This window comes from Scyliorhinus canicula, chromosome 18, assembly GCF_902713615.1.
Source record: "Scyliorhinus canicula chromosome 18, sScyCan1.1, whole genome shotgun sequence".
In the NCBI taxonomy this organism is placed as follows: Eukaryota; Metazoa; Chordata; class Chondrichthyes; order Carcharhiniformes; family Scyliorhinidae; genus Scyliorhinus; species Scyliorhinus canicula.
In genome coordinates this window covers 39,572,843-39,592,996 of record NC_052163.1, presented here as the reverse complement: position 1 = coordinate 39,592,996, position 20,154 = coordinate 39,572,843, and the positions used below count along the sequence as shown (strand labels likewise).

Below are 20,154 nucleotides of genomic sequence, written 5' to 3'. Positions count from 1 at the left end.
CAACATTCTTTATTGGTGTCGACCATAAAGCACAGTTTTCACACCCCAAAGTTTACCCCTTCACGGGAGTTGACTGTCATGGTAGGCCTGAGAGCTTGTATGCTGGAATTAGTATGGGCTTCTGCATTGTATACTCCTGACCTGCATGAGGGAAGAAAAGCATCATGTTTACATTCCAGATCAGACTGCAAAGAACATGAGGGGAAATGAGGAGGCGTTTCTTTACTCAGCAAGCTACGATCTGAAATGCACTGCTAGAAAGGCTGGTGGAAAAAGACTCAGCAATAATCCTCAAACAGTAAAAAAAGAACCATCTTCAGGCTACGTAAAAAAACCAGGGTATTAGGAGTAATGGATCTTTCATAGACCCAGCAATCTATGCACCAAAAGGTAATCTTCTGAATTTTTAGCGTTATCAATTTACATTGACATTAATTCTCTATTCCACATTTTTCTAACTGATCAAACTTTAAGTAATTTTGCTATATGTTCTCAGCCTTTCTTGCCCAATTATCTGTTTCAGCAGCGCAATATGTGTGAGGTAAATAACTCCACATGCATTTTCCAACTCATTACTTGACAGGGCTGTAAACATTGACATGATTGAATCATTGGATTAAATTGGTCAATTATGACCCGGCTTTTATATGCCAAATCACAAAAGGATGCTGAAGGATGCATTATTGTTATCCATGTCTCTAACAACCTTGAGTGATAAAATGTAAAATTTACAAGCAAGATAATTCCTGACAACTAGCGATGACTTGGTTCAATGCCAGAATTCAAAGAGCGCTCACATTCCTTTCCAATTAAAGTTGGTAACTGGGTGCTCCCCGATGATTCAGCTGGTGTATGCAATGTCCAAAATGGAGCCAAGAAGGTACCAAGTTGAATTGCCAGTTGTTGCGGAGTTGGCTGACTTCATTATGATGACTCTAAAGTTGAATAATTTTCCAAGACTTACAGAAGAAGAATGATCTGTTTGGCACGGTTTCAAAAGATCGGGCAACTTCATGGAATTGTGGCCTCTAAACATTAGCCACGAGCGTCAGAAAAATCTAAACTGGGGAGAACAACAGAAAATGTTGCTGGCCCGAGCGGTGCAGCTTGTTAGTTCCATTTCCTAAACAAAAAAGGCATTTGTTTTTACAACAATTGGAAGGTACTCAAAAGTGTTTTTAATCAATATGAAAGCTTGTGCCATGTTCCCTTACATAAATGATAATTTAATACAGAACAGATGTTAACAGCTGACATTTGATCTTAGGCAGCAAAATAAGACAACTGTACACTTTCTCCTGTAAATATTAACATTTTTGGTTACATTGTTAAAACGTATTGACAATACAAATTTATGTTTTACAAAAGTATCCTTTTATAACAAAGCAGTGATTAAAATTCATTAATATGAGACAGATATATGTTTCTAATATTACTTTTGAGGTTCCCCAACATTAAAGTCTTATTGCATCCTGATTAAAATGAGCAAATTGCTTTTTAAAAGGAAAGTTATGAGCTCTCATATCACACAAAGTTAGCAAATCTATATATCTGATGTTTGTCCTTAGATATCTGTAAAACGTCAAACATTATTTACAAATATTGGCTATTAATTGAAGAATGCAAAACAGGTCACAGAAAAAAATAGTGCAGCTAATTATAAAACTACTTCATTGTGTTCAATCCATCTACAGTTATAATACCTTTTAAAAACTTGATTCAGGCACCAGTTTTTTCCTTCCCAAAGAGGAAGTGCTGTATCTCATCCTCTGTAGTGTATTGTATCTTTCCGCATTTAGGTTTCTGGCCTGTTGGGGCATTGCTCCTGGCTTCTGGAGTGATGTTGACCTCTTCAAAGTCAACTCGTCCTTGATCATTATGTTGGATGAACTCTGTGATCGTCTAATTTCTTCTCCAGTCATGTTTATTTTGCTGTTATTCAATCCCTCCCTGTATTTGGCAGAACTTCGGGCTCCATTCGCTGCGGGTTTTGCCCTGCTCTCACCGAGAGACTCTACTCTGTGCTTACCATTCAAAGCCCCATTGGAGAGAGATATGCTTGAAGGTATGTTGACATTCTCGGCAGTCCAACATTTCTCCAATTCGCTTTGTCTTTTAAAGTCCTTCTTCAAAAGGTTTGTTTTCAGAAATGAAAACTTTCTCTCATTTAGTTTGGCTTCTTCTGCTTTACTCCCTTTATTTGCTTCCTGAAGACTTGGCGACAACATTGGTTCGAGATCGGTACTCCTCAAGGAGAGAGACTTTTCAAGTTTTTGGCTGCCATGGGGGTGTCCTTTTCTTCTCTTCAAAGTGTCGCTTAGAGCCAAGCTGCCCATAGAGCCAACACCATGTCCACTGGAGCTATTGCATGTTCTGTCTTCTCTTGGTTGTGCAGGTTCTTCTGTTTTGACAAGTGATGGACCTTTTACCCCATCAGATTTGTCAGGTGCCATTTTAGATGATTTCCTCTGCAATGTACCAGTGCCTCTTTGTTTTCCATTTCTCCTCAGTGTATGCGTCTTTTCATCTGTGGAATTCTCTTTGTTGTGGCTACAACGAAGGCTGTTTGATGAATCATGCATTCTCTCAAGAGGTGCATCTCCATTCCGGCTTCCAGTGGAATTGATGCTTTGGTCTACAGTTGATCCTGTTCCTGCCTGTTTTGCACCATCGACACGGCAATCTAAATTAGGCTGCTTTGGTCTATCTGTTGATGGCACAGAGTCAGAGTCTGTGGTGCCTGTCATTATTGGTACAATAGACTCCTTTGTGCACCTCGGCCTACGGCCAGATTCCAAATATTCAACCAGTGCACCAGGAATTGATTTTGGCCTGTCCTTGGCTCCCAGTGACCAACGTAAAGTTGCATTTTTTGCAGGTGTATCTTTAGGCACAGCCGGTGCAGCTGACCCCTTCATACTAATACTTCTGCCTTGAATACCACGCACAAACGGTCGAATTTCAAAACCACCTGGGAAGATGAACAGATTATCAATTTGAGTACTGCTAAAAAACGGAAACATGCTGTCAAAGATTTCTGACTTGCACTCATCAAGGCAGATTCTCAAGAATACCAATTATAATACCAAGAACAACAATTAATATGGTGTGTGAAGAGTGCTGATTGGTTGGTAAGTGGACTCTGATGAGTAGAGGCGTTTTCATGGGGAATGCACCAGGGAATAATTAACTACGTAGCTTTTCTTTGAATTCAAACCAGGCAGGTTGATTATCGGTTACAGGGCTTTTCATAGCATATTAATAATTTTATTCCTTCCATCGAGTGCCTTCAAATCGAGAATCTGAATTTTATACTTGTGTGTGAATGCAAAACGTACGTTTATGTAAAAATCATACTGTTAAAAAGGACAGCAGTGAAATTTGATGCAACATTGCGCAAAGGCAGAACGGCGAGTGAGGATTTCATGCTTGCAAAACCACCACATTCAATCGTGGTAATCAGAGCCTTCCCAGGTCTTTGCTAAAATATTTTGGTTAACGTGACACGGAATGTGATTATGCATTCATATGGCAGCGATAAGATGACCTCCTCCTATTTCTAATACTAAAAGGGTGGTTTGGAGAGGAGGGTCAATAGCATTTTCAAAGAAGCATCTGGTCAATTAGCCCATCACCTTCGTTGAGAAAGGCTGGCAATTTCTTTAGTGCCTGGACTCAGCCACAGGGGCAAATTTCAAACCTGTTGCTTTACTGCCAAGACCCAGGATTCTGATTCACGCCACACTTGGTTCATAGAATCCCTACAGTGCTGAAGGAGGCCATTCAGCCCATCGGGTTTGCACCGACTCTCCGACAGAGACCCTACCTGGGCCCAATCCCCTGCCCTATCCCCACCTAACCGTTCGACACTAAGGGGCAATTTAGCACAGCCAATTCACCTAACCTGCACATCTTTGGACTGTGGGAGGAAAGCGGAGCGCCCGGAGGAAACCCACACACACACGGGGAGGATGTACAAACTCTGCACACCCAAGGCCGGAACCGAACCAGGCTCCGTGGAGCTGTGAGACAGCAGTGCTAACCACTTTGTCAGTTGGTTGAGAAGATCCTGGCTATAGTTTTTGAATTATTGAAGACAGTGAATTTTTGCATTGGCATAAATCACATGTGTAAGATGCAAATCAGCAGGATTCTGTGATTTGTTCTGACTTTCAGCAGACTGTTTGTACCCATCAACTTTTAGACCCACAGGATTAGGTTTAGTAGAAAGAACACGATGGGCAGAATTACATGAGGTGCCTGATTCCCCTCCCCTGCCTTGGCTAAGGGGGGGGGGGGGGTGGATTTGCTCACCATAGAGAACAGCAGCTGCCTGCAGTCATTATTGATAGGTTGAGAAGTGGACTTCCGGTTGGGAAGTGGACTTCCGCCCCTTAAGCTCGGGAAGCTTTGTCCAGAGAGCTGGAAGCCAATCAAAGGCGGGAGGAGCTCCGGAACGTTGCGTGTCGTCAGATCAGCATTCGGGCAAGTGTTTGAGGATTATACCAGGTGTCAAGGCTGGCAGGCACTAGTGAGAGTGGAGGGCGAGGGGGAGTTTGTGAATTCAGCGGCGTGGGGGAACGGTACAATATTGGAGGAGGAAGGGTTAAAAACTTGGGGCACTCTCTGATGGGCCTAGAGGACCCACTAGGCAAGAACCCCCCCCCCCCCCCCCCCCCCCCCACTCAACAGCACCCTGCACAAGGAAACCTGCCAGTCAGGCTGCTTGATGCTGATTTAATCCTGGTACTGGCGAGATAAGGCCTTTAAGTGGGAACTAATTGCCAACTTAAGATCCTCATCTGGACACTGGCTGACAGGCCACCTGATGTGGGGATCTTCCAACGTTTCTTGGGTAATTAGTTTGCTAACAGTCTGAACCATCCAAAGTTTCGGATTTAAATCGGGCTGTCGGATGGTTCCCAGTGGAGGGTTAATTAACCATCATATGTTTCTACTTCCCAAGACATTCCTGTGTATTCCTTGTGTGCGGAAGTTCAGAGGGTTCCCCCACTGGATCCTCTGGGGGATCTCCAGGGTACGACGCCCCGGAGATCCGACGTTCTGGGCCAATGTGTTGCAATTAAGATATTGATGCAGCATTTCAAATCTTTTGAAGGAAACATAAACTGATTGACAATGTTGATCTTAGTGATTACAAAAAAATACACAACCATGGGAACATAACCATGGAAACCAGCAGAGTCAGGGACGAAGCGCCTCCTGTGCACAGTTGGTAATAGAACATTTCAAGTCAACCAGAACATACATTTACACATGTTCAAGAAGTCCAAGGACTCTAGAGACAAGGCACCAGCAATGCCCGAAGATTAATTTTCTGGAACAAGCCATACCATTTTTATCCTTTACTGGATGATCTGGGAAGACGGGAGAATCCGGAGATGAAGGGAGGGATGTGCAATTAGTGGACAGACGGGATACCAAGCTCCCTCGTTTGCTGTCTCCAGTAAGCCGGTTAAGCCAATGATCAGAGATCGATGAACTTGTGGATCCTGTACAAAACCAAAGAATTCAATCAAATCCACATGGTTATTAAGATTATAATCGACCTTTACAGTCATAAAATATTTCACGTCTGCTTCCACATGAAACAACATAGGGAATGACAAAACTGATGATAATATTATCTGAACTGAGCAATTAAGGCAACTGCACGCCTTCATCAGTCAACTGCCTTTTGTTGGTGCTATTTTTCCAAATTCTTGGGATAATATTCTTGGCCAAATGTAAATCAATCATTAGTTACTGCACTTATGGGAATTTTATCTTTTCAAGAACTTTATTCTTCAGTTTCACAGCACAATCACCCCAGTCAAATAAACCAACTTGTTCATCATCTAGCCCAAGGCTGCTGTTTCATTCATTTGCCATTGTTCATGACTGATTCAAAAAGTACTCCATACCAGTATATTATCCTTATTGTATTCAGAGATACATTATGGCAACTATTCTCCAATTGGCTCATGATCAGAACAGCTCTCACAAGATTTGTGATCCTGATAACAAAGGGGAAGTTGGAAGACTGGGGGTGGGAGGGTGCTGTATTGGGCTGAAGAACCAAACAAGGCTTGGGGCCTAGAGGCCCTCCGATCTTAATGGTGGGGTCTTCGTTAAACAAAATGACTCGCACATGACAGCTGGCCAGATTGATAGCATGGGGATCTGTGGGGATGGCCTTTAGCATTTAATGGGGTGCCAAAGTTTGGGACTGTGAAAGTTAGGGGGGGTTAGACCTTTTCAAAGGTGGCCCAAAGCCCCTTGTGAGGCCCAGAGGAGAACTCTTACTCCTCCTGGCCCACCGGAAGACCTGAAAAATATATTTTAAACTTACCCACTGAGTTCTTGGACCAGAATTCAGCTCCCAGCAGGTTTTGATTGATTGGGGGAGCCGACACAACACTCCTGCTCAGGAGCCTACCTCTCCCTGTGTGGATTCCCATTTACTACTCCAGAAGAGCTCAATAATGAGGAACACCCCCCCGCACTTGTTTCCATCAGGTGGAGGCTATTAAAATTGGCTCCCATGTTTCAGTTATTTTGTAGAATTGGAAAGCAATTCATCAAATGTTTTGTTTTCATTCTGATCGTGAAATTTTGTTGATGGGGTGGGTGGGGTGGAAACGGTTTCAGTCTAATGATATGTCCATACAACAAAGTGGACAGTTACAGCACAGAAAGCAGACAGTTTTTCATCAATTCACGGTTAGGAATTAACCAGGGACTCAGCTAAAGTTCAAGAACAAAATACCCAAAAATCTGGAATGGAAACAGAAAATGCTGGAAAGATTCAGCAGACCAGACAGCATCCGAGATCTCAGCTGCCTGATCCTGTTGAGTATTGGCCTAGATAATGTTGGACCTGAAATCTCTGAATCTCAAACCGAGTAATGAATTTTCTGTTATGTAAAACAGGGTGTGTGTATATGTATAAAAACAATTATTTCACTCATGGTTAAAAATATGTAAAAACAGCTGCCTTTGTTTTTTTTATCTCAAGTACCAAAAACAGCTTTGGGAAGGCAAGAGATATATTCAACTGGTGACTTAATCTGTACCAGCAAACAGGTTTCAGAATGACAAGTGGATTTTTCTCTTCATACGATAAGTTACAATTAGCGAGCATTTGTTAACAGTCGCCAGTTCAAAATGTATCATCAATATACCCACATGTTGAAATTGCTGTTCTTTTATGTAATACAACAATTACTTGATGCTTCAGTCGTTTCGTTGGCATTATTTTCAGAAAAGAGGAAAATTAAAACAGGTAACATTTTTATTTGAATAAAATGTTAAGAATTATAGTGTTATGACAGGATCTTGATAATCAATAAAATATGGCTTGAAGTGGCGTGAACAGTTGAATTTTTCTGATCAATATTTCACTAAGTACTCTTTGTACTGAACAGGGTAGTTAGAGTATGTCAAAGGTTAAGCGCTAAGAATAAGACTGCACCTCACGTTTTTACTTCTCAAGCAATCGCTGCAATACAGTAATCGGTTTCTGAAACTCCTTCCTCGGTGATCAAAATAATGTTGAGCTGTTTTCAAAATTTAAGATCCTTAACAATCATAACATGACTGGGCTTTACTTGTGGTTAGGCTGCTTGTGGTAGTTCTAACGAAATGGAAGAAAACAACTTCAAATCATCCGCAAAGGCAGAGAGAAGAAAAATATGTTTACACTCTATTACTGGTGCTGCAGAGTGAACATTTGTCAGTCTGGGGCAATAGGGACAACCGGGGACTATGGAAAATCCTCATCCACCCCCCACAAAATGACAATTTACCCATGGGTTAGGACAACCCAGCGTGCAGGTGAGATACACTGTTGACAGTTAGTTTGGGCTCCAGGACTTCACTATTAAAGTTGCAGATATTCTTGATCAATATTGTTTTAACTGGTCGACTTGAATGAAAGTAAGATACTTGGGAATATTGTTGGCACGCCAACAACAGGTTAAATGAGCTCACCGACATTAGTGTGTAAATAACCCACAAATATGTGGTGAGGAACACATGCACCATGAGGTACCATCCACCACAAATTGTTCGGACAATTTGCCGTTGAGGCTTGTGAAAATGGAAGCTCTCCGTCATCCACCCCTTGTGATTCAATAAATTGCTGCATTTGCTCTGTTCAAAACCAGTTAGGCTCTCTGCCGTTATGACTGCTACTTAGCAATCTAAAGGCACTTCCAATGGCAAGGTTATGTTCCTGCAATACCACTTAACGCTTGGGAGGCCCGGAACGAGAACAATTGGCATCTCATTCCTGCATGTAGTGAACTGTTTGTGGAGGCTTATACATTTATTACTTTTGCTTTTCCTTTCTGTCACTTTCTCTTTTAATCCACTCTTTTGTTTCCTCTCTAATTCTCTTTCTATGCTTAATTTAACACGGGGTATCAGAACAGCCGGATCTCATCATAGGGAGGAGGGCGGACTCCCTTGCCTTTGCCTCCCGATCGTCCACCGTGGAATCCTGCGTGGCTGGTGGTCAGCAGCACCACCTAAAGCTGCAGACTGGCTGTCTGTTCTATTGGAATTTCTCCAAATGGTGAAAATCAAATTTGCCATCCGTGGATTGGAAGATGGCTTCCTCAAAACATGGGAGCCATTCACCCAACTCTTTCGGGACATGTTTGTGGCTAACACATAATGAAATAAGTAGCCAGAAGCCAGGGGTAAATAGCCAGGACAAGATTGAAGAGAGGGAAGTGAGGGAGGGCCCGAGGGGCGGGGTTGGGGGGGGGGGGGGGGGGGGGGGGGGGTGAGCAAGAAGGGGGAGCCAAACCCAGCAGGCAAGAATGAGGGTAGCAGAGAAGGGGGGAGGGAGGGGAGAACAATAGAGGGGAGCCAGAATGGGGGAAAGAAAAGGGAACACAAACAGGGGAGAGCACAGGGGAAGACAATGGCCACAACAACCGCAGCAAGGCAAAGGAAAGTAAGAACAAACGAGAAGATAAACCGAAAAATGGCCGATGCCGAGGCAACAGCACCGAGAAATGGAAATAGCATTGGGGCACCACCCGGGTGCCCACTCTACCCTGTTTTATTGTTTTGTAAATGTTTTGTTACGTTTCCTGCTTCCTTTGTGTTTTGTTTTTCTGTGTATATATCTGTATTTATATCATGTACAAACCCTAATAAAAACATTAAAACAAAATTCCACCTACCTGCCACAGAGCTGTTGGCTGACCAGGGTGGAATGGTGTTTCGCTTTTGGTAAAAGAGAATGTAGGCACCGCGTGTGCAAACCTCTCCTTCTGGAATCAAATCTGCATTACTGTCATCGTAATCATACCACTGGCCATCCACAGAGTTTCTGCAGTATGCTGAGAAATAAAGAGGTGAATAAGTGAACCAGGACAAAATAGCTGCAAGGTTCAGTGTTTCTCACTTACCGAGACCCCAGTTACACTATAGATCAGGGGTAGGCAAACTTTTCCGTGCAAGGGCCACATTCAGAAATTCACAATTTTAAATGGCCGCATAGTATATTAAGTAATATAATTTATATTTAAAATAGCCAAAATAAAAGGTTTTTAAAGAAGAAAAAAGCAATTAACTTTTACTAATTAATATTTTAAAGTAGAAACTTTACACGAAACACATTTATTTGAAAAACAAAGTAACTCAGTTTAAAGAAAAAAAGCAATTAATTTTTATTAATTAATATTTTAAAGTAGAAACTTCACATGAAACACATGTTGTGCCGAGCAATGATCACCCTACTCAAGTCAACGTATCCACCCTATACCAGTAACCCAACAGCCCCCCCCATTAACCTTAAATTTAAATAAAAAATTGTTTTTTTTAATGACTTGAACTTGGAGGGCCGCATAAAGACCTTTGGCGGGCCGCATGCGGCCCGCGGGCCGTAGTTTGCCCACCCCTGCTATAGATCATTGATAGAACCCATTAATTAAAAATATGACGTCTTGAATAATAATAATCTTTATTAAGTGTCACAGGTAGGTTTACATTAACACTGCAATGGAGTTACTGTTAAAAGCCCCTAGTTGCCACACTCTGTTCGGGTACACAGAGGGAGAATTCAGAAAATGTTCAATTAATCTAACAAGCACGTCTTTGGGAATTTGTGGGAGGAAACCGGAGCACCCGGAGGAAACCCACGCAGACACAGGGAGAAAGTGCAGACTCCGCATAGACAGTGACCCAAGCTGGAAATCCAACCAGGGTCCCTTGCACTATGAAGCAACAGTGCTAACCACTGTGCTGCTGTGCCGCAAGCCACTTATATGGCAAGTGAGGGCATCTGTAGTAATTGAATGAATATGGAGCTGTTGTCTAACAAAATTGGGTGAAATAGTTTGAGGTTACTTTGGTAGAATACTGATGCAGGTTAGCTTAATTTTTAACGGCCATGAACATGAAAGCCTAAATCGACATATAGCATTTTTTTAAACTTTAAATCTTTGCAGGGTATTTTGGAGCTGCAAGGTATCAATTCCAGAACATATTTAGAGAGTTGCCATTACTCTTTTGTTTTGGCAGCACCTTCATGCACATTTCTAAACAAAAAATAAAAGTTATGGTCCATTGAGCCAGCATTCCATTCTGGGACCTTACTGTCCAACATCAGCTGGGATCGTAACAAAGAATGGTTGAACAAAAATGTGAAGGAATAGATGAATGTAAAATCAGAGACTCAAGAACAATGCGTGAAGACGTGAGGGTAATCACATAAAGAGCTGGGTGTATCAAAGGGAAACATGGGGAAGTTATTGTTGAAAGGGACCTAGTGCTTTCAATCTGGACTGAATACATACAAGACTTATTTGAGGACGGCAGACAAGAAGAAAAGTCAACGATTAAGAAAAATATGGATGGTCCAAAGATAATGAAAAATGAAGTAAGGACAGCAATAATGAGATGAAATACAATAAAGTAAACAGCCCAGATGAAATTGTCATGAAACAAATGAAAAGTTAAGACTTTGGAAGAGACCCAGCGATTCTCATCTTTAATTAAGTTTACATCATGGGAAAATACCAGAATACTTAAATAAATCCATATTTATTACGCTCCCTAAAAATTCTGGAGCAATGAACATAGAACATACAGTGCAGAAGGAGGCCATTCGCCCCATCGAGTCTGCACCGACCCACTTAAGCCCTTATTTCCACCCTAGCCCCGGAACCCAATAACCCCTCCTAATCTTTTTAGGACACTTAGGGCAATTTAGCATGGCCAATCCACCGAACAGGTACGTCTTTTGGAGGAAACCAGGGCACCCGGAGGAAACCCACGCAGACACAGGGAGAATGTGCATACTCCGCACAGACAGTGACACAGCGGGGAATCGAACCTGGAACTGTGGCGCTGTGAAGCTACAGTGCTAGCCGCTTGTGGTAGCATGCTGCCCAAAATCCTTTGCACCATCAGTCTGATGAATCACATTACCAAGATGCATCTGTGAGCACTAATGAATAGGGCCAGGAGCAAAAAAATGATGAATGGGGCCAGGAATTTCAGCTCTCCAACGTGGTTTCATACAAGGCAGAGGAACAAGAAATGCTATCTTTATGGTACACATGCTATTAGAAAGAGTTAAGGAGATATAAAAGCTGTATTCATCTGTTTGATTAATTATAGCAAGGCACTTGATCAGGTGAAATATGAAGAACTGATTAGCATGATAAAGTCTCTTAACCGTGATGGCAAAGAGTGATAAGAAATCTTAATCAGGAACAAACTTCAGCCATCAAAGTGGAGAATGATCCAAGCGATTTTGTGAGGACAGATTGAGGTGTGTTCTCTCCCCGGAGTTATTCAATTTGTAGGGGAAAAAAATCCTTAAGAGAGAGATTGAAGACCTTCCTGTGTTGTTCGTTGGAGGTTACTACTTTAATAACATAAGATACAATAACAATACCAAAAATTAAACCATATTTTAAACTAGCTCTATACAATAAACTGGTCACACAAGGAGTATAACCTGTATCAATGCATTTTTACATCGCAGATTATTTCGAGGGAAATACCCATCACCTGCCACAATCAGAAATTGAAATGACCCCATATTGCTCAGAATATTCACTTGCTTACCAGCTTTACTGGACAAGAATGGGATCACTTCATCCATCAACACTGAACTTCTATGATGTATTATGCTCTCATCTATTCCAACAGTGAACACATTTGAAGCTACCAGTTTGTCCCAGCTTCACCTATGAGTACAGCATTTTCTGAAAACACGATATATAATCCCATAAATGCTGCAGTTTTTCATTTCAATTTCCAGCTCTGATATGCACCTTATATCAAAAGCAATTGGTTTCCTTAAATCATCCTCTGTACGGTCTTTCACATGATCACATTTCTTATCTCTTCTCTTCCTTTGTGGGATTGCAAGCAAAGCCTTCCTGCTACTCACCTACTTGAGATAATTCCTAATCATCAGCCATTATGCCGCTGCTCTTATCAGAGGAACTTCACGGTCTTCCTGGTGGGACTTTATTCCCAAAGGGAATTAACATGATCTCACGAAGGTTTTCAAAACAGTATTCAGATTTTATAGACCTACACCACCCATCAAATATCATTTTATTTTCTCTAGTAATTTTCACACCAAGTCTGACTCTGTTTCTTCCTTAGGTTTCTAAACTGGTGCCTGTAAGCTTTTGGAAAGAACTCATAAGCTTTGCGAAGTACATTTTTCACTGTACCATAGTTACTATACTGCATATCCAAAATAAATGAGGACACTTCTAATACCATTCTCATGGAAAAGCTTTTGCAATAAAATTGTCCAACTTTCTCTTGGCCATTACAATCTTGTAGTAGGTCTCTCAAAAACACAACTCCCTTTCATTTCAACTCCTACTTCACTGAAATAAAAGCAAAATACTGCGGATGCCGGAGATCCGAAATAAAAACAGAATGCTGGATGAACTCAACAGATGTGGCAGTGTCCATGGAGAGAGAATCAAAGTTAATATTTCGAGTCCCAAATGACTTTTCATCAAAACTCAGTTGCTGAGTTTTTCTGCGCTTTCAGTTCTTATTCCTTCCTTATTGAATCTGGGTTCTAATTCTTGCCAAACTAAAACCAGGAGGTAGATTTTAGTCATCACAAAGTTTTTGCTCAACTCCCATCACATAATCTAAGCTTCGTTGTCGAACGTCAAACTCCCTTTTCTCTGAAATTCTCTTAGGATTTCTATTTCAAGCTGTTGCTGTTCCCTTTCTCTCGTCTTGTTCTCCTATTTTGAATTCAAGTTGTTTCAATTCCCTCTTTCCCAAATTCAATTTTGTTGCCTTATTTCTTTGCAATCAAGCTTTTTCCCTTGTAACTAAATTCTAGCTAGCTCAACCTGACTGCGTGTTGAGTAAGCACTTCGACAACCTCTGCCTTATTAGCCCCTGCTTTTAAATCTACTCCAAATTGCTCTGCCACAGCCTTCAAAATCAACTTTCCTTAACCATAGATACATAGACGATAGGAGCAGGAGGAGGCCTTTTGGCCCTTCGAGCCTGCTCTGCCATTCATCACGATCATGGCTGATCATCCAACTCAATAGCCTCATCCTGTTTCTCCCAATAGCCTTTGATTCCATTCTCCCCAAGTGCTATATCCAGCCGCCTCTTGAATATATTCAAAGTTTTCGAATCAACTACGTCCTGTGGTAATGAATTCCACAGACTCACCACTCTTTGTGTGAAGAAATGTCTCCTTATCTCTGTCCAAAATGGTTTACCCTGAATCCTCAGATTGCGACCGCTGGTTCTGGACACATCCGCCATTGGTAAAATCTTCCTTACATCTACCCTGTATAGTCTTGTTAAAATTTTATAAGTCTCTATGAGATCTCCCCTCATTCTTCTGAACTCAAGCAAGAACAGTCCCAACCTAGTCAATCTCTCCACATATGACAGTCCCGCCATCCCTGGAATCAGTCTGCTAAACCTTCACTGCACTCCCTCGAGAGCAAGAGCATCCGTCCTCAGAGAAGGAGCCCAAAACTGCACACAATACTTCAGGTATGGCCTCACCAAGGTCCTGTACAACTGCAGCAACACATCCCTGTTTCTATACTCGAAACCTCTTGCAACGAAGGCCAACATACCATTAGCCTTCTTTACCGCCTGCTGCACCTGCATGCTTACCTTCAGCGAATGGTGCACAAGGACACCCAGGTTCCGCTGCACACTCCCTCTCCCAATTTACAACCATTCAGGTAGTAATCTGCCTTCCTGTTTTTACTTCTAAAATGAATAACCTCACACTTATCCAAATTATACTGCATCTGCCATTGGTTTGCCCACTCGCCCAACCTGTCCAGATCTTGCTGTAGGATCCCTGCATCCTCGTCACAATTCATCCTCCCACCTAATTTGATATCATTTGCAAACTTTGAGATGTTACATTTTGTTCCCTCATCCAAATCATTAATATATATTGTGAATAGCTGGGGTCCCAGCACCGATCCCTGTGGTACCCCACTAGTTCCTGCCTGCCAATTTGAAAAGGACACATTAATCCCTACTCTTTGTTTTGTCTCTACCAACCAGTTTTCTATTCACTTCAATACATTTCCTCCAATCCCATGCGCTTTAATTTTGAACAATAATCCTTCATGTGGGACTTTGTCAAATGCCTTTTGAAAGTCCAAATATACCACATCGACTGGCTCCACCTTGTCAACTGTACTGGTTACTTCTTCAAAGAATTCCCTCAGATTTGTCAAGCATGAGTTTCCCTTCATAAATCCATGCTGACTCCGAGTGATCCTGCCACTGCTTTCTAAATGTTCTGCTATAAAGTCCTTGATAATGGATTCAAGCATTTTCCCCACTACTGATGTTAGGCTTACTGGTCTATAATTCCCTGCTTTCTCTCTACCTTCCTTTTTGAATATCGGAGTGACGTGAGCTACCCTCCAGTCTGCAGGGACTGTTCCAGAGTCTATAGAATCCCGGAAGATGACCACCAATGCATCCACTATTTCAAGAGCCACCTCCTTAAGCACTCTGGGATGCAGATTCTCAGGCCCTGGGGATTTATCCGCCTTCAATCCAATCAATTTTCCCAGCACCATTTATCTACTAATGTTGATCGCCCTCAGTTCTTCTCTCTCACTAAACCTTTCATTCTCCAACATTTCTGGGATCTGATTTGTGTCCTCATTTGTGAATACAGAACCAAAGTATGTATTTAATTGCTCAGCCATTTCTTTGTCCCTCATTATGCATCCCCTGTTTCTGTCTGTAGTGGGTCTACATTTCTCTTTACGGATCTCTTTCTCTTCATATATCTGTAGAAACTCTTAGTGTCAGTTTTTATGTTCCCTGCAAGCTTCCTTTCGTACTGTACTTTCCCTTTCTTAATCAATCCCTTCGTCCTTCATTACTGAATTCTAAACTGCTCCCAACCCTCAGGCCTATTATTTTTCTTGGCCAATCTGTATGCTTCTTCCTTGTATCGGATACTATTTCTAATTTCCTTTGTAAGCCATGGATTGGCCCTCTTACCCCCTTTGCTTTTGAGCCAGACAGGAATGAACAGTTGCTGTGGTTCCTCCATGTGTTCCTTGAATGTTTGCCATTGTTTATCCACTGTCATCCCTTTAAGTAACTCTCCCCAATCCATCAAGGCCAACTCACAGCTCATAGTTCCCTTTATTAAGATTCAGCACCCTAGTCTCCGAATCAACTACTTCACTCACCATCTTGATGAAGACATTCTATCATGTTATGGTCGCTCATCCCCATGGGGCCTCGTACTCCCAGATTGGCAATGATTCCCTTCGCATTACACAGTACCCAGTCTAGGTTGGTGAGCTCTCTAGTTGGTTCCTCCACATATTGGTCAAGAAAACCATCCCGTATACCTCCAGGAATTCCTCCTCTACAGCTTTGTGGCTAATTTGATTTGCCCAATCTATGTGAAGATTAAAATCACCCACGATCACCGATATTCCCTTATTACATGCATTTCTAATTTCTTGTTTAATGTCATTCTCAACCTCACCAGTGCAGTTTGGGGGTGTTTGTCCCTTGGTATTTCTCAGCTCTACCCATACAGATTCCACATGGTCAGAGCTAATATCCTTTCTCACTATTGTGTTAATTTCCTCTTTAACCAGCAGTGCCACGCCACCACCTTTTCTTTTATGCCTGTCCTTCCTAAATACTGAGAACCCTGGGACATTCAGTTCCTGCTGCCATGTATTTATAGGCTGTCTGCCTCCAGTAATGTTGTGCATCAAATGAAGTCATGCTAACATTTCAAGATTTATGAGATATGGTACTCTCAGTAGACATGCGGTCTTAAGTTTGAACTCCAACTGCTCTTGGTGTTTCAACAGGATCGTTTCTCTCTGCTGTACTAAGTTGAACCCTTGTGTCGTTTTAAACCAAGTCCTCTTCACTCACTCACCCCTTTGGACATAATTGAATGGACTCCTTGTCACAAGGTTCCCTCTGGTGAATACTTGGGGCGGAATCTTGTGCTGCTCCCGGAAGTGGGGAACAAGTAAGCAAGGAAATTAATGATGTGAGAAGCCAGAAATCAGTTTCCCGACAGTGGGATTAAAACTAAGGTGCTGGGCATGAACTTCTGCTCAGTGGCAATCAGTCAGATGTTTTATTTTATTTATTCTTTCATGGGATGTGGGCATCGCTGGCAAGGCCATCCCAAATCACCCTCGGTTTGAATAGCTTGCCTGGTCATGTCAGAGCAAGGAGGTCAGTCGGGGGAGGGTGATCAGTGGGTGTTAGGCGGTCAGTAGGGGGTGCATTTGGGTGGTCATTAGGAGGGGCGGTCAGTGGGGGGGGGGGGGGTCAGGTAATTGGGGCGGGGGGAGGATGGAATCAGGAGTTAGAAGTGGTTTTATTTCTTCTAACTTTTTCTGGGCAACCCTTATTTTAAGTCAGATTTAATTTGTACTTTTGGATGATTCCACTGGAGAGCAATTGCCTTGACGGAAGTCTGAACTTCCCAGGTGATTGCTCGGCAAACCTTACCTGGAGATTTCTGAAATGGGGCGGGTTCTGATGGTGATGGTAATCTGTCTCCAGCACTTCTTTGGAGTGCCCCCAGGTACAATGCCCCAGGACCTGGAAGTTATTAACCATTAAATTCTTGGAAATATGAAGGTTGGTCAAATTTCCCAACAGCAAGCATCAAGAAAAATTTTGCCAATCTTGCTAGAGTTTGGTGCACCCTAAAATATTGGCAAGTGAGAAATACATGCCTTTAGATTCATGATTGCACGTAAGTGTCGTGCAGTGGGCAAGGGAGTGTACGAGCTGGATTTCAAATGAATAGCGGATACTTTTTCCTCTTTGGGAAGCGTTGACAAGCGATGATTGAGATCGGTGGTGGTGGCCAATAAGCAATGGCCCAGGTCTGTCCCAGCCAGGGAGGGAGGGCAACTGCAATCTAAGGGGCAAAGGGCAGGGCTGTCCGAACCAGGGAGTGAGGGAAGCTGCATTCGAAGGGGCATGGGGCAGGGCTATCCAAGCTAAGGAGAGGGAGAGAGGGAGGCTGATGATAGCCCTCATAGGGAACAGAAGATGGGTACTGGACCATGCAGGGAACTTTGCTGCCAGAAGACTGTAGGTCCAGACAGATCGTGGAGATACAGGATCATACTAGGAAGGTTATTCTCAAAGTCCTGAGTATCTGTGGGAAGCTCCGAGGATGATAGATGGCAGGTTGAGGATTCCAGGTGGGGATGTACCATGTGCTGGGGGGGGGGGGGAAGTTTGACGGTCCCGGATAACTAGTCACAACTGATAAGGGTGTGTGTGGAACTTATCCGAGGGCAAGGGAAAGGTAATGGGCTGATGTTCGAGGGTGATGGACAGAAGCTCAATAGTGATAGAGGGAAAGTGCACAGTCATGGCTTCCAATTCTATCGTTACTGCTCCAGTCTTCATCCATATGGTTGCCTCAACATGAGGAGTTCTTGGCAGCTATCCTCCAGAATAATACTAATCATATGGGTGGAGGCCAGGGTGAGCCCTTCCTGATGACACAGCTTTCCATTAGCTAAAGGTGCTCAGGAGAGTAGGAGAACCTGAAAGAATATGCTGAACAGATCGATCCCTGCAATTTGTTCACAGGTCACCTCAGCCAAACAAGGTGATGGACAAGTCAACCGAGGACTTGTGCAACTGCGGAGGAATTGGCATAGTTTGGCCCAGGCCCAGACAGAGCAGTGATCAGAAAAGTAACAGAATGTAGCTGCAGCGGGTTAAGCAGCGCAGGATACTCACAACCAGAGGCCAATGTAACGTCAAGAAATGACGCACAATTGAACATACTGCAGGCAGCACTGCCACCTGAAAACGTCAGAGCTAGCTGAGAGTGTCACATGCTGCCATCATCACATATGCCAGTTCCACCTGGAAGACCTGCATCCATGTGAACTGGTACCAAAGCCGGTAGCATTGAAAGTCACAACAGCAACGAACGCCTGTGCCATTGGCTCTATCCAGGGCTCTCTGGAGGAAGATGTGTGAAACATCACAGCCAGTCACTTGCAAATGCAACAGGGAGAACACCAATGCCCTGTTCAGAAGAATGAATGAATTTGTTAGATTCACAATAGATCCAGGGAGCCGGGCAGGCAGGGCTGTTGGTTTTGCTGCAATCACTGGTTTTCCACAAGCGCAGGGGGAAATTGGCTGCACACGTTGTTCAGGGAGCTTGCTGGGATCGCTCAGCAGCATTCATAACCAGAAAGAGCATTCACTCTCAGAATGTACATCTGGTCTGCGATCACCAGAAACCAATCCTTCAGGTGTCCCCAGGGAGCTCTCACCATTCGCACAACCTCACTAACTCGCAGGTACAAAAGTGTTTGTTCCCCCTCATTAACTGCACGGTTGGCTTCTTGGTGACACAGCCTGTCAGTTGTAAGCCCATGCTTCAGGAAAGGGTGTTCCTCCCGAGCCCTTACATCGCTCTTTATAAGCACTACAATAGCTTTTGAATCAAATTCTCCACCAGCAAAACACTGACAATGCGGAGCATTGCAAGTTACATTCCAAATGCACGGGTAAGTCAGCAAACCCAGAGGAAACCACCACTAGTGGAATGAATGATGCCGCTAGAAACAGTGGTATATTCATGTTGGCTTCTGTCCACAAATCTGTACCAGCTCTCGTGTGGTTTCATCTATTTGGTAGACATTTAATTTAGAGAAAACGGTTAGCTCATCCGGGACTGGATGTCAGACAAACAATTGGACAGCACAAAGACAGTGGATAAATCAAGAGTATTGGTGAAGATGCATAAGCTGTGTGTCTTCGCCATGCATATAGAAGCTGAGTGTTTGTTCTCGGATGATGTCGCCATTGAGGTAGTATTTAGGCGAGGGAGAGAAGAAGCCAAGGATTGTATCATTGCCGGAGATGTTCTGATTTGATGGATTGGTAGAAGTGGAGCCTAGTGGCACAGTGGCAGTGCCGCTACGCTGGAGAATGGAAGAGAGGCTTTGAAGGAGGATTATTATGACCAACTGCGTTAATAAATGCAGGAGAGGTTGAGGAGGAAAAGGGAGAGAAAATGAACAAAGATCACAATCACAGCGTTTGTGGAACCACTATGAAGACATTATTAAGCACTGTGCTAATACGTGCTCGAGTGTACAAGTTAAACACCCTTACAGGAGCTGTTTACAATTCCGGATTGACAATTGCTTCCTTTTTCTTCATTGCTGAATGCAGTTCAAAAACACCTGGTTAAGAAAGCTGCAATACCTTAAGCACATTGAAAAACTAGTTAAAAAGGTTTGATTTGTTGGGTGTAGGCCGAATCAGGTGCCATGTAAACAACAGCTTCCTGCACAAGCAATCTAGTAAAATCACTTCCTGTTTTGATTATAACTCAACCGTTGGCTCAATACGAATTTGTGAAGTTTTAGTATTGTATGAAATGTGCAAAGAACTATTCAAATTTGTGTTTTGATGTGTTTTCATTTAAAATTTCAGTTAAGTTGTGATCACTCTGCCAGGAAAAAGGGGCTGGTTCTCTGCGCCGGCAGCGCACCCACGCCTGGGGATTTCCCGATGGTGTGGAGCTGCCCACAATGGTGGGATGGAGAATCCCGCTGCCAGTAGGGGCGCACTGCACGGGATGGAGCATCCCACCCAGGC

General features: G+C 43.0%; 1 protein-coding gene across 1 annotated transcript in view; it reads right to left on the bottom strand.

Moving 5' to 3' along the window:
* Positions 1 to 1,155: 1,155 nt before the first annotated feature.
* The window catches only part of usp43a (ubiquitin specific peptidase 43a), a 528,525-nt gene continuing 509,526 nt past the window's right edge, over positions 1,156 to 20,154 (bottom strand). Inside the window, exons 14-16 of the mRNA XM_038776890.1 lie at positions 9,198 to 9,356; positions 5,355 to 5,513; positions 1,156 to 2,971 (exon numbers count right to left, since the gene is read on the bottom strand). Of these exons, the coding sequence (XP_038632818.1) occupies positions 1,707 to 2,971; positions 5,355 to 5,513; positions 9,198 to 9,356 (1,583 nt within the window). The 3' untranslated portion in view covers positions 1,156 to 1,706. The remainder of the gene's footprint in view (positions 2,972 to 5,354; positions 5,514 to 9,197; positions 9,357 to 20,154) is intronic.